This window comes from Sinocyclocheilus anshuiensis, unplaced genomic scaffold (assembly GCF_001515605.1).
Source record: "Sinocyclocheilus anshuiensis isolate Anshui unplaced genomic scaffold, SAMN03320099.WGS_v1.1 scaffold222, whole genome shotgun sequence".
In the NCBI taxonomy this organism is placed as follows: Eukaryota; Metazoa; Chordata; class Actinopteri; order Cypriniformes; family Cyprinidae; genus Sinocyclocheilus; species Sinocyclocheilus anshuiensis.
Window position 1 is genome coordinate 1208293 of NW_015542408.1, and position 15031 is coordinate 1223323.

At 36.9% G+C, this 15031-nt stretch overlaps 1 protein-coding gene across 1 annotated transcript in view; it reads left to right on the forward strand.

Annotated features, from left to right (window-relative positions):
• Window positions 1-15031, forward strand: part of LOC107693144 (disheveled-associated activator of morphogenesis 1-like) — a 67873-nt gene that overhangs the window by 25373 nt on the left and 27469 nt on the right. Inside the window, exon 2 of the mRNA XM_016492417.1 lies at window positions 10752-10985. Coding sequence (XP_016347903.1) covers window positions 10800-10985 — 186 coding nt within the window. The 5' untranslated portion in view covers window positions 10752-10799. The remainder of the gene's footprint in view (window positions 1-10751; window positions 10986-15031) is intronic.

Sequence of the window (15031 nt, forward strand, 5' to 3'; positions counted from 1 at the left end):
GGCAGTTTTTACATGTTTTCAAATAGCCGTTCAGATTTTCGTATTTGCTCTGGTGTATCAAACCACCAAAGACTTTATAAATTTTGTGCCGAGCACACATTGATACCTAACGACAAAGAGGAAGTAAGTAGACCAAGAAGATGCATCGAGGCAAGATGAATGTAGAGCTGCTGGTCTCATTGGTGTCTGAACACAAAAGGCTTTATGACAAACGCGACAGCGACTACAAAAATCGCGATAAGAGGGAGTTGTTATGGAGAGGAATTGCAGATCAAATAGGATTCGATGTGTACCGGTGTATTTTTCATTAAGCGCCATCTAATGTCAGGGAATGAATTTGCATGTTCACTTGGCTCATTGCCAGTGAAAATCGCTTGGGTATGAACACACAAGACGCATCGAAAAACGCTGGCGATATGCGCGCGCAAAAATCGTCCCGGTGTGCACGAGGCTTTAATCTCTTTCTCTGTTAAAACTTCCATAATAATTAAATCTGAATATACAAAATGTATACATTTGAAGGGGTAGTATTTATTTAATAATTTTTTAAAATTTGTTTTGTAAATCCATGAAAAATACAACAAAATATATGTAAACAGCTACACAACAAACAGTTACATTAGTTTTATGTTTTATTGAATTTGATTTAATTTTAAATTGATTTAAATTAATAAATTAATGAATGTGTTAATTTAGGCATTTGATCTTAATTTAACTTAAGAAATCGGTATGAAATATATTTTTTAATTTATCAGATCAAAATCAAACACGCACACGCGCATGCACATGTTAAGTTTTATGACATTTAATGACTTTTTTTTCATTTGTGTTCGCAAAAATCTTCCTTTACTGTTTTCTTTTGTTTTCTTGCTTCTTGTTTTATTTCATTGTTTCATATATTTCATTTTTTTGTTGCATGTAATGCAATTACTTCACTTTGATTAGTTCGGCAGGGATCAATACTGTAACTTGCCATTAGGAACATTGGTTTGTGACTGCTGGATGACAGACCAAAGGCCAGAGTTTGTTTTCTAGTTGATCCAATACTGGCCTGAGAGCTGCACTGGACGACCTCCATTATGTAAACTCTAAAATGGAAACCCATTCGCTCTTCTGCAGGCCCACCAATCAAGGCTTCCAGAGTTATGGATTAGCTTTTAATGAGAGAGGCAGAAAATTACAGACGATGTCGCAAGCCTGTGGAGCTGTTGGTTTAGTGTTAGTTTCATGACTGCATTTGATATCAGAGTACTGATGATGATGGATTTATTTTCCACGCAGATGACACAGGCACAAAATTAATGGCACTGGGGGAGAAAATGTCACACAGGAAATAAGGAAAGACAGACTAACAGCCACACGCTCATTAGATTATTCAGTGAGGTCTGTTGAGATAGTCTGGTGTTGAAGTGCTGTTGTCTTCCCCAGAGAAAGAGCTCTTTAGGTCATATCCTGGAAGAGATATGACTGCTGGCTACATCATGGGACCTCAAAATCCTGCTTCATCTGTCCACACAATTGCTGTGCAATTATGTTATTATGGAGCTCCAATGCTTGAGTGATGTTTGCTCTGGGATGTGTGCATTAGCGTTGGTTTGGTTTAAAGGCGCAGTATCTTTAGACTGTCTTTGAAGGCCTTCACTGTGCTCTTTGCAAACAACATTAGTGTATGCACTGTTCAAAAGTTTGGGGTTGTAATACTGTGCCATATTAATACAATTTAAAATATCTATTCTAATATGTGTTAAAATGTTTTTTATTTCTCTGATTGCAAGGCTTCAGCAGCCATTACTCCAGTCTTCAGTGTCATGATCCTACAGAAATGCTGATTTGGTGCTAAAGAACAAAACAAAACAAAAACTTTTTTTTTTATTATTATTATTATTATTATTATTATTCACTTTTGATCAATATAATGCATACTTGATGAATAAAATAATTAATTGAGATAAATATATATATTTGCCATTGAAAATTTTAATATTGTTACTTTAACTAGTGCTGTTGTTTAATACATACATTTGGACATTTTTATACCTTCTTACAACCTAAAATATGAATTCTTACACTCTAAAAACTGCTGGGTTAAAAATAACCCAGCGCTGGGTGAAATATGGACAAACCCAACGATTGGCTTGTTTTGACCCAGCAGTTAATTTTTTAACCCAACCTTCTGGGTAGTTTTATTGTAACTCAACTTGAATGCTTAAAATTACTATATTTCTTGCTTAAAATGAAACCAAAATAGGTTGGAAAGGAACATTTATTAATAAGTTGAATAATACTAAATAATAAAAACATTTTTAATTGCTTATTAATAAATGTTCACCTTTTGATTAGTGCTGATGCCTTTAGTAATTATGTGTCTGATTTTTAATTTACAACCTGTTTTGGGTTCATTTTAAGCCAACCATAGTTAATAATTTTTACACAATAGTTGAGTTAAATAAAACTACCCAGAAGGCCTTGTAGCAGTGTAGTAAAAAAAACCAATTTTATTTAGTTATTGACATTTCAAATTTACACAATTTAAAATTATTTTAAGACTACATATTCAAATATCTTGTTCCTGTTACAACCGTTGCACCAGCAAATAAAGAAAATGCAAATTGCCCATGAGCAGTACATTTCCCATGACATCACTTGAGTTGTGTGCCTCTTTGAGAACCCTCTCTTTTACAAATCCAACCGCCCAAACTCTTTAGACGGTGCCTACATGTGGTGAGACTGTTAATGAAAGCGATCACAACTCAACACAAAGCTGAAAATGGCACACTTGTCTTTCCATGTACTGTATTTGAAGAATGCACATATTATTTTAATAATCTTTAGAATGCTTTGTTTGCAAGCTGTGCATGTCAGATTTGTTCATTCCATTGGCGATTGACTGATATTTTGCAGTGAAAACCAACAACAACCTAGAAAGACATGTTATCGACAACTGAAGAAAAAGCGATCTGTGAACTGAAGTGGTGGAAGTGTTCATGAACTTCATGACTACAATTACCGATATTTAGTGCAAGACTGGCAAAAATGTTGGTTTTTCCTAATTTATCCTAAGATCTGTATGTGGATTGAGGATAATAAGAACTTTCATTTTACAGCTCTTTAAGGCAAATCAAACCCTTCTGTCAGAGCGTATAAAAACAATTAACATCCTGCCATTGTTCAAGTTCTAGTCACCAGATGTCCTGATTTGAATGACTGTTGGTAGATAAGCCGCATGCCGCTCTGCAGATGCTCACAACATGCCAAAATGCTTTTCAGATAAATATAAATTGTACATTCCGAAAAAAGGTCACTTCTGAACAGTGAAATCCGATTTAAAATGTCTGGATGTCATTGCATCAGATATGAAGTGTCAAACCAAGTGGCATCTACAAACAAATGCTGCTAGCGCTTTCCTTAGAAGCAACATCACTTTTCTGAGTAGGGCTGGTTGTGTCTGGCTTTCTTTGTTTTCGGTTTAAGAGATGAAGTCGGCGACACTGACTCGTCATCTCCGCAGTAGTGGACGCGCCTGTATGCATGTTTCATACGGATTACATAATCTGAGAATATTTGTTTTCCATTTGAATTGGTTTATTTGAAAGTAGAAATTTCGGAGGGGTTAGCGCAATGACCATATCCCAAATATCAAAACTCAAAATATGTCATTTCCATACCTAAAATACATATTTTACAGTCACCGTATGCAGATTGATCATAAACACAGCTAAGGCTTCCTACCAGCATCCTTCACAAAACTTAATTTATGCAATATTTCTAACCTTTAACCAACGGGAGAAAATCAACCCTCTGCAATAGTTTAAAATCAGCCCGATTCCATGCAAAAAATGTGGATATGGCAGCCATGCATCCAACATGAACTGCAACCAAAGTGACTTAAATACTCCGCATATTGATATATATGCCCTCATGCGCAAAAAATTATATTCAATATTAGAATGTATTGAATATACAGTAATGAGAGCAGGCAGTAATGTTCAGAAATTGGGAGGGGGATTAAGAAAACAGTCCCGCTCAGGGCTTTAATACAAAAACGCACACAACGAATGGCGACTGTAGAAAGCAAAAGCCGAATCCCGGACATTTTGGGCGATTTAGACATTTTTTTAGGCCGAAAAAAGAGGACATGTCCGGGGGAAAAGAGGACGTATGGTCATCCTACCATAATGCACTGACTTATGATCCAGCATGAATGGGAATTGCTTCCCGGCACAGGATCAATACTGCAGTTCATAAAGATTGAACTTTGCTTACATAAAGAGGCCTGGCCACCTGGGTGGAGCACGGTGATACGTGAGCTGGGCTCTCCTGGATTAACTCCACTGGTGTATGACACAGAGAGATATTTCATAAGACAAGAGTGTTATGGAGGCATTTTCATGGCAGTTGCTGCACAGACATGCACATTACCTGAGATTTACCTTCCTTCAGGTGTTCCCTCCCACTTTTCTTCAATGTGCTTGTTGTCAGTATTCCTTTTTGTACTCTGTATACACATATAACCCTTGTGTGCATGTTTTTTGTAGCAAAATATCAGTCTTGTCATGGGTAGACCTTGATTTTAGTCTCCTGGGACTGACCTCTAATAGAGACAGTACAAGGTTTGCAGAATTTGATACCATTCCCCTCTAACAATTTATCTGAATTGCTTTGGAAGAGTAGTCTGGGAGTATCCGGACTAGTACTTAATGCTGTGAGTGTGTGTTAACTATTTTCAAGGACAGTGTTATTTTGGTATTTTTTATATGCTATTATAGTTATTATTGATGAATATTTTAAATGAGCTTTTATTTTTATATTTGTAGTTTTCATTTTCATTTTAGTGTAAGATTTTGTCATTTTATGTGCTTTTGTGATATTTTTTTTAATTTCTACTGTATATAACTGTAATATTTTTTGTTTGAGCAATTTTAATACTTCTACTTCTACTTATTTTAGTTAGTTGCCAAGTTAAAGTTTTTAAATGTAAGTTTTTCATCTTTGTATTTGATTTCAGCTTTATTTCAGTTAACAAAAACTTTTTATTAATGGTTTTAGTTGTAGTTAACAACAACAACAACACTCTCAAGGATGCATGTCAAATTAAATTGACTTGAACAAAGGCAGAGCTGTAGTGGTCAGAATTTGTTGAACATGCTTTTTTTCAGTTAACAGATGTCCATTCAGAAAAGACAAGCTTATACATAAACAAACTGGCTGTTTTATGTGTTTTACAAGCACGGCAAGACTCTTATTTCATTTGGGCTTCGGGAAAGATGTCATTTTTTATTAGGGATAAAATGTTAAGCTCAGTTCATAGCACATGTTTGCTTTCATTTAGGCTAGCTGCTGATTCTTTTACTATTTTAGTTGTAAATATTTTAGTCACCTGTCTCGGTACAGACTGTGGTATCCCATGAGCACATGAATTGAAAGATGAGGAGCAGACGGTCGTTTTTTTATACGTTCACACATTTGTTGGTTTTGTAATAATAACTTTTCCTGCACTAGTCTTTTTAAAAGATGTTTACATTTCAGGGGTTTCCCAGGATGTAAAGATTATTTAACTCCCAGGCGATCCCAGTGATTCGTTTGGACAAGACGTGGATTTGGATTACCCGTTTTTATTTTGACATTTGTCAGATAAGCTCCTGCATTGTATGCGGTTTGAATAAAGGAGGAGAATATTTGCTCAGCGATGTTTGTGGGTCATAGTTTGGATCAGACCTTGTGAACAAGAACATCGATTAAAATCTTCTGCTTGCGGATGATTTACTGGCACACCGTGCACTTGCATTATTCACTTGAAAAAAATTCACAAAAATATTACAAAAATAAATAAAAAAAGATATGGAATGTGACCTGGCCATGTTTTAGTGAAATACACTCTGCTAAATGAATAAATGTAATATTGCTGAGAACGTCTTCATTCTCAAAGCCTGCTTTTATGGTATAAATTCAAAAATCAGCAACCTATAACAAACCAAAATGCAGTTCATGTTGTCTTCTGTTCAAGTTGATCTAATAATAGACATGGAATCCATTCTTATGTTGTGAAGTGTGTGGTCTCTGCCCACTGATCGCTGGACCAGCTAGCCAGGCCGGAGCTATTTTCACACCATGATATAAACCCAGCAGTGAGAAAATTCCCAGCCTCGCTCAGGAGAACACCTGTGTCTGCTCTGCTGGTTTATCGCTGCTAAATAGTTACAGTGTGAGAATCCAGAATCTCTTCCGCGTTGGGAAAAAAATCACACAAGGCCGTGTTAGTGTGAACATCCAGATTGTTGACATGGCCGAGTGAATCATTCGTTTCAGCGCTCAGAAAAAACACAGAAGAGTTTCCTCTACAATTTTGCCTTCTCTTTGTCTTCCTTCTCTGTTTCCTTCCTTCCTTTCTTTTTTCTCTTTCTCATCTGGATGTGAGTCATAGTTCTACCTTTGAATCTTGTTTGAACTGAATGAGTTTACTTTCCTTGAGAAAAGAGTTGAAGCATAACTAAACTAAAAGTTGCATCCATACTAGGGCTGCACGATTATGACAAAATTCATAATTGTCGATTATTCCCTTGAAATTGTAATTGCGATTATTAATTACGATTATCACAATTTACATTGAATGATGTTTATACCATTGTTTGATGCAACTGCATGCCGTATGTTTATATGAAAATAAACAAGCTGAAAACACTCTAACTGAAAAACTTTTAGTGCTTTTCTATAGTATTAAGCCTCAAATGTCAACTATACATCGGATTGGTTTCTTCTTTAAATTATAAAAAAGTAAAAATATGAATGGTATTATAATGTTATACTAAAACTAAAATTAAAATAATGGGAAAAACCCTTAAGATAACATGCAGAAAGAAAAAAACGCACGCAGAATAACATAAGTGGACTTTGAACGATTAATTGCCGCTTTGAACGATTACGTAATTGTGGCATCCATAATGGTAATCGCGATTAGAAATTCGATTAATTGTGCAGTCCTAATCCATACTAATTTAACTACATTTTTCGGTAGCGTGACAGTTTCTCAGATGTTTTCTACTGTAGCTTTTCCGGTATCTAGCTGCTTTCTTCAATCAGATGTGGTATAGTCTAATAAAATGCTGACAAAACTGTTTTTAATGCATACTGTGCATGCAGCCTTATATCCTAATAAGCTGAGTCAATAATCACTCACATAGAATATCCTTTCTTGATTGCAAAGTACTGGAAAGCTCATTTGATTTTTAGCAAGTCATTCTGAAGATTCCTCTCAAAGAACCAGTTCAAAAGAAATGATTCACTGATTCATTTGAATTATCAATGTGTTCACAGACTCCTTGTGTGACATTGCATTTGTTTTGTAAATACGCATGCAGTTCAATACTGTTGTGTATTATTATGTTAAATTCAGTTCGTTCATAGGTTTTGTATGTATTTAGTTTCATTAGTTGTGTTTAATTTAAATTTGCTGAGTTTGAGTCCAGCTTGGGTCATTTTTTTTGATCCATCCATTCCTTATCCTCATAATTTCCTGACAATTCTCCATTGTCTTCTAAATAAAAGAGACAAAAGCCTCCAGAAATTACATTTTATATTTTGATTCTGATTGCTGTATAATTCCAAAGTAAACAAAGTGTAGCTTTAAATTGATGGAATCATTTTCTTTTCTCAGATGAGCTGCAGACAAACATTCAGAGGTCGGATCATGTTGTGCTTCACTGTTTAAGTCTGTGTTTGGGTATGATGGCACTATAAACCTGCTCTGCAGGGTCAAGTACACTGAGCACATTTTACACAAACACATGTACTATAAACTCCAGCCTAATCCTCAAGCCATTTAAACCTTTATGTCCCTGTTCTTCTAAAGGGAAACATCTGGTCACTTTGAGCTTCTGGGTCTGATCGTAAATTCAGAGTGAAGTTTATGTTTGACTTCTTCTGTGTCGTGATGGCCTTAGCACTGGAGCTCAGGCTGGTGTACTCATTAAAACAGAACTGGATGAAGATAAAGTTGGACATGGTAACTTTCTCCATTATTCCTAATATGGAGAAAGGGGAGATGAACACGGTTCAGTCTTTTGAGAGGTCAGGGGCAGTTCCATTGTGTGAGGTCTGAGGATAAAGAAATTAAGAAATCTTGGACATCTGGTGATGTACAGTGGGTACGGAAAGTATTCAGACCCCCTTAATTTTTTCACTCTTTGTTATATTGCAGCCATTTGCTAAAATCATTTAAGTTAATTTAGGAAAAAAAATTAACTTAAATGATTTTAGCAAATGGCTGCAATATAACAAAGAGTGAAAAATTTAAGGGGGACTGAATACTTTCCGTACCCACTGTAGATCAAACAAAGTGATGTTGTGGCTGAGTAATAAGTAGTAATTTGGCAGACACTTTTATTATGAAGAGAAACAGATTACAAGGGCAGTCCCTTGGAGTACCCTGGGGGTTTTTTTTCATGCAAAAAATTTAAATGTAGTTATCATTTGCTCACCCTTATGTTGTTCCACATCAGTTTTGAAAAAGTTAATTCAGTCCAGAAAGGTGGTTCATGCACTATATTTCAAGTTCTGGGATTACAAATGTAAGAATCTGTTTAAAATATGCTGATCCTATGTTCTGACATAGCATCACATGAAAAACTAAGGTGAAGTACATTGTAAGTTCTGGTGCCGTGACCCGGATAGAGCTCCTCACCTGAATGCAGATTGAAACTTCAAGCTCAACAAAGATCTGACTAAGTTCCAGACTGAATCTTTCTGTACAACCAAGGGTTGGTGAGCTCCACTCTATCCAAAAGAACCTTTAAGACCAGTACAAATTTGTTATCCTCTGCGCCGTCAGAGAAGAGTTTACAGACAGCTGTAGGGTTTGGTTAACTAAGTTATCTTCTAAAAAATTTATTTTAGAGATGAAGGTTATCCTCTGTTTAGGCAGGGAAGATTAGCATTACGTGCTAATATTTGTTACCCTCTGTTTCGGCAGAGAAGTATTGGTTACCCTCTGTTTCGGCAGGGAAGTTTAGCGTAAAGTGCTAGTAATTTGTGTTATCCTCTGCTTTGCCAAGGAAGGTTAACAATAGTTGATCTGTGTTAACAAGTGTACCCTCTGTTGATCAGAGAAGTTTTAGTGTTTTGATTGTGTGGTAACAAAGAAACTCACAAAATAGTCTCCTGGTTTCTGCTTCGACGAGGAAAAGTTTCCAACAAAGTCTTCTTATGCCATACAATAGCTTTGTGTGAATAACATACCATATATCTTGTTGTGCAGAAGCTCAAATTTCACACTGTGGTCTGTTCTTCATAGCTATCATATGGCTTTACAAGACCTGCTGTGCTGCATTACCTTTATTGTGCTTTTTGGAGCTTCTCATGCCTTGATTAATTTGGTTTCACTGCATGAAAAGGAACTGTTTGAGCATTTTTAACTTTCTTCTTTCACATTGGTTATAGCTCATGAATTGCCCTTTTTGGTGTTTAAACGAACAACCTTTGGTTCCCATCCTAGATCTTTTCATACTACACCACCACCCTTTGGTTTTTGTATAAACAACTGTTTACTCTTGAGAGTAAAAAGAAAAGTTCATTAGGTTCTGATATTAGATTTTACTAATTTTGTTGCCTTAGCAGTATGGCTTAGTCCTTGTGAAGAGCATCTCTGTTTTTCCACTATTAAAATGCAATATTCCTTTGCAGTTGCTTTCACTTGTAGATATACAGATCCACTTAATTGAATGATATTACTCGTAATGCACATTGCGAACAAGGTTTTGTTTTCTCTCTGTAAAGTGATTCACATATAAAAGAACCTAATAGTATAATGTGATAGCTCATTGCCTTTATAGCTGTTTTATCTGTCTACATGACGCTTTGCATGTTGACTCATGCTGCTGTGTACTGCTGGAGTTTATGAGGCTTATGCGAGTGTTGTAATGGGTTATAAGATCATACAGTGCTGGCATTATGAGTCTTACTGCACAAACACACATTGACAATCCCACTTCTCATTTGTTGTAGTAAATTTGGGGACGTTAAGATTTCTAAACTTTTTGAGAATAATTTCTTATCCTTACTAAGGCTGCAGTTATTTGAAATATACAGTAAAAACAATAATGTTGTGAAATTTTACTACAATTTAAAATAACTTTTTTCTAAATATATTGTATATTTTAAAATGTATTTTATTCCTGTGATGGCAAAGCTGAATTTTCAGTAGGAATTACTCTTTAGTGTCACTTTATTTGAAATTTTCATTTGTAACAGTGTAAAAGTTTTTACTGTTTTTTTTTTTAATTAATGTAATGCATCCTTGCTGAATAAAGGTATTTATTTCTTTAAAAAAATGAATGAACCCAAACCTATGAGTGCTAGTGTAACTGTGCAAAGTATAATCAAAGCCTTGATTGTGATTCATTTCTGGGAGATTTTATTCACCAGTACAGATACTTTGCATATTGCTACTGGTCTTCAGTGGGAGGTCCAATGTAACCTGTTAGTCAGGAGTGTACTTAATACATTAACATTTTAGTTTGAATACATCACACATCTCATGTGACATATGGCTGCAAATAGCCCTGGGTGGCGGTATGATTTTCAGTTGTGTTGTCATGTTGTTTTGCGTTGAGCTCTGTCCCAGCATAACCATCCACATTTTCACTGAACTAAGAAATTATTAACAGTGTCTATTTTTTATTATTTGTAGCTTCGATGTTGCGCATCCAAATTGTCTTGTTTTTTTTTCTCATCCTAAATTTTTGTTTTCTCTTGCACAGGGGGTCGTAGCTAAAGCGAGACACATTTGACTGGCTGGGCCTCTGGCTATGATGGCCCCACGTAAGCGAGGAGGGCGGGGCCTGTCATTCCTCTGCTGCTGTCTAAAAAAGAGCGACCATCCCGAGATCACCTACCGCCTCCGACATGACAGCAACTTCACACTGCAAACCATGGAGCCCACCCTGCCCATGCCCCCCACCGAGGAACTGGATGCCATGTTCACTGAACTGGTGGTATGTTTTGTACCATGAACGCCATACTCTTTCTTTTGTTTTCCTTCTTTTGTTTTATTTATTTCCCAAACTCTTAACCAAAGGATGGACGGGTAGGTAGATGGATGGAATGATGGATGGGTAGTTACTGTAGATTGATAGCTGAGTGGGCAGGTAGATGATGGATGGATGGATGGATAGATAGGTAAATGGATGGATATGTAGATAGATATGTAGAAGAAAATGTAGGTAAATGTAATAGATTGGTGCGTAGGTAGATGATTAGACAGACGTATGAATGGATGGGTATGAAAATGTTAGAAGGATGGATGGATGGAAAGATGGATGGATGGATGAATAGATAGGAAGATGGATGGGTAGTTATATAAATGGATGGTTGGGTATGTAGCTGGTTAGAAGGATGGATGATAAATGGATGGATTGATAAATGGATAGATAGGTATATGGATAAATAGATAGGTAGATGGATGAATAGATGGATGGGTAGGTACTAGGTAGGTATATAAATAGATGGACAGATGGATGGAAGGTTTGGTTGATTGGTAGGTGGGTGGATGGATGGGTATATAAAGCACTCATTGTAGTCTAATTTTCTTTTGGTTTATGTATTTTATTCAACTTTATATTTGCTGTAAAAAGAATAGTTGTTTCAACTTAAAAATATAAGTGTTTTAAGTTTAGTCAACTCAAATATCCAAGTTGTCACTTAGTACATCTTAACATTTCAAGTTGGCTAAACTTAAAATTTTAAGGCAGCACATACACTAAAATATATTTTTGTTACAGTGTAGATCTTTGGACACAAGCTACTTTGAAAGTCAAATCTGGTCTTTGGTTTTGTCAAACATTATATTGGAAGGCATGTTAAGGATAACTTATTAAAACAACACTTGTGTTTATATCCCGTGATGAGTTTTCACCATTGCATTTTTTGCTAAGACAGAACATACAGAGTTCATAAGCACGCAAGCCCACATGGCCAAAAATCACAAATGGAGCCTGTTAAGTGGGTTCATTCACAATAATCCCATCGGAATAGTTAGAAAATGCTTGTTCTTCAGTTGAGCACTGCTTTGCTCTACCATTCCTCCATTTGTGGAGTGAATCAGTGCTTGTCTTGGACTCCTTAATAGAGGTCTACACGGGTCAAAAATTCGTACCCGAGCCCGAAGAGACCCGTAAATGTGCTACACTGAACCGACCCGGACCCGTCTATTATTTTGAAAGTTGGACCCGGAGGAAGACACAGACCCGACTGGACCCGATCGGCACATATTCCACAGCAAAATTGCTATTAACAAGTCGGTAAACAAGTTGTGAAAATTAAACTTTTTGTCTTACCTAATGTAAGAAGCCTTCTCCCTTGTACCTGACTGTGATGCACACAATCCTCCTTGCCAAGAAAGTTCCATCCGTGTTATTCCTCTCTTGCCAATTGAAATGCGTAATCCACTCATTATTCCAGTTTCAAAAGTCCACTTGCTGTCACGGTGACGGATGACAAATGTGACTTTGCAGTATCTTGAGTCAACTTGCATAATAATTTAGACTGTTTGCCCATTTGGATTATAATAACGATTGCTCGTCCAGTGCCATGGCTGCTGACGTTAGCTTTACTTATTTGCTGTCATCTCTGTGCTCTCTGAGCCGAGTCTGAGCAAAAATTTTAGATATAACAACAAGATGGTTCATTCATAATATTATTAAAAAAAATCATCAATAATAATAACTCACATCACTCATGAAGGTATCCATTATCACCGTGCGTGTGCATTAACTCCGCCCACCCTGCTTCTGATGACGTCGCTCTGGGTTTTTTTTCTTTCTTTTTTTCACCTTATTTCAAATTACCGACTCACACTTTTCTCATCCTAATTTTACAAGTTGAAAGTTACAAAACAACACATGCACAGCGCTGACTGAGTCTGATAACGGCCGGGTGTTCTCCGAGTCCGATCGACTCGGGTATTACACACAATGTTAAACAGACCCGGGACCCGAAGTAATAGATTGGGACCCGACCCGGACCCGGCTGACCATTTAAAATATAGCCCCGAACCCGTACGGATCCCCGGGTCTCGGGTCCTCCGTGTAGACCTCTACTCCTTAATATGGGGAATCCAAGCATTCTCTGCTAATGGTCCAGTAAAGAGAGTTAGACAATGCATGTTCCCTCATTAGCTCTGCAGACTCCATTGAGTAGGAGAACGTCTGTATGTCTCATGCCCACCAGCGCGTGACCAGCAGGCATTTGGCACAGATGGGCTCATGGATGACTTGCATGCTCCAGACTCCGTCCCAAACGCAGCCTGTCCCCTGCTGAGTCTTGAGGACTCACAGTGAGCCACAACTGAGACATCAATCAGTGTCATGTTGACTTGATTTAACAGGAAAATGCTTCTAGCAGGCTTTTGATTATGTGTCGATTTGAGGTGAGAAAGCAGTCCTAATCATGAAGTTGAAAGATAGCTGCTTCTATCTAAATGGCGTTTAGTGAGTGTGAGGGATAGCAGAACAAAATCTCAGGTTCAGGTTTTTCCTGCAGTGACATAAAGAGGGAGAAACTGTGAGAGAACAGTCTGGACAAGATCAGATTTTGACCTGACTGCTTCTGCAATAGATGTGGTGTCTGGATGTGATGTTCTCTCTCTGGAATCTCTGCTCAAATATACATGAGTACTTACAAGTTGGATTATACGATTTCCCTGTATTTCTCATTCTTTTTATCCTCATTATTTCCTTATGCAGCCTGTTAAAGTGGTCTCGGGACCTGCTCGTTGTATGTGTCTCTCACATGATGTTAATTAACTTGTGCCCGAACCATTTGGCACAGATGGGCTCATGGATGACTTGCATGCTCCAGACTCCGTCCCAAACGCAGCCTGTCCCCTGCTGAGTCTTGAGGACTCACAGTGAGCCACAACTGAGACATCAATCAGTGTCATGTTGACTTGATTTAACAGGAAAATGCTTCTAGCAGGCTTTTGATTATGTGTCGATTTGAGGTGAGAAAGCAGTCCTAATCATGAAGTTGAAAGATAGCTGCTTCTATCTAAATGGCGTTTAGTGAGTGTGAGGGATAGCAGAACAAAATCTCAGGTTCAGGTTTTTCCTGCAGTGACATAAAGAGGGAGAAACTGTGAGAGAACAGTCTGGACAAGATCAGATTTTGACCTGACTGCTTCTGCAATAGATGTGGTGTCTGGATGTGATGTTCTCTCTCTGGAATCTCTGCTCAAATATACATGAGTACTTATGAGTTGAATTATACGATTTTCCTGTATTTTTCATTCTTTTTATCCTCATTATTTCCTTATGCAGCCTGTTAAAATGGTCTCGGGACCTGCTCGTTGTATGTGTCTCTCACATGATGTTAATTAACTTGTGCCCGAACATCTGGACTGAATATGAGCAACTCGGGCCAGAACTGCATCATGGGAATGCACGGAGGTCACAGGAGTGTATAGGCATTAATTGAAGGTTTACATGACTAAATCTTTTCTTTGCCGTGAGGAAACAAGGACTCTCTATCTCACACAGAATTGTGGGAAATTAACCCCCGGTTGAGGGTCAGTGATATCCAGAGGCTGATGTCAGAATTTAAGTCGTGTTGGTTTTGTCAAGTCTTATAACTGACTGGATAGGATGCCTGTGCCGTGTGTGCCAAAACCAAATATTATTATATTGTATATCATGTATATTCTTTTGAGCAGTCAATGCAGTTTGTCTGTCTATCTATCTATCTATCTATCTATCTATCTATCTATCTATCTATCTATCTATCTATCTATCTATCTATCTATCTATCTATCTATCTATCTATCTATCTATCTATCTATCTATCTATCTATCTATCTATCTATCTATCTATCTATCTATCTATCTATCTATCTATCTATCTATCTATCTGTCTGTCTGTCTGTCTGTCTAAAAAAATTGAGCAATCATAGTTTGTAAGGAATTATTATATTATATTATATTATATTATATTATATTATATTATATTATATTATATTATATTATATTATATTATATTATATTATATT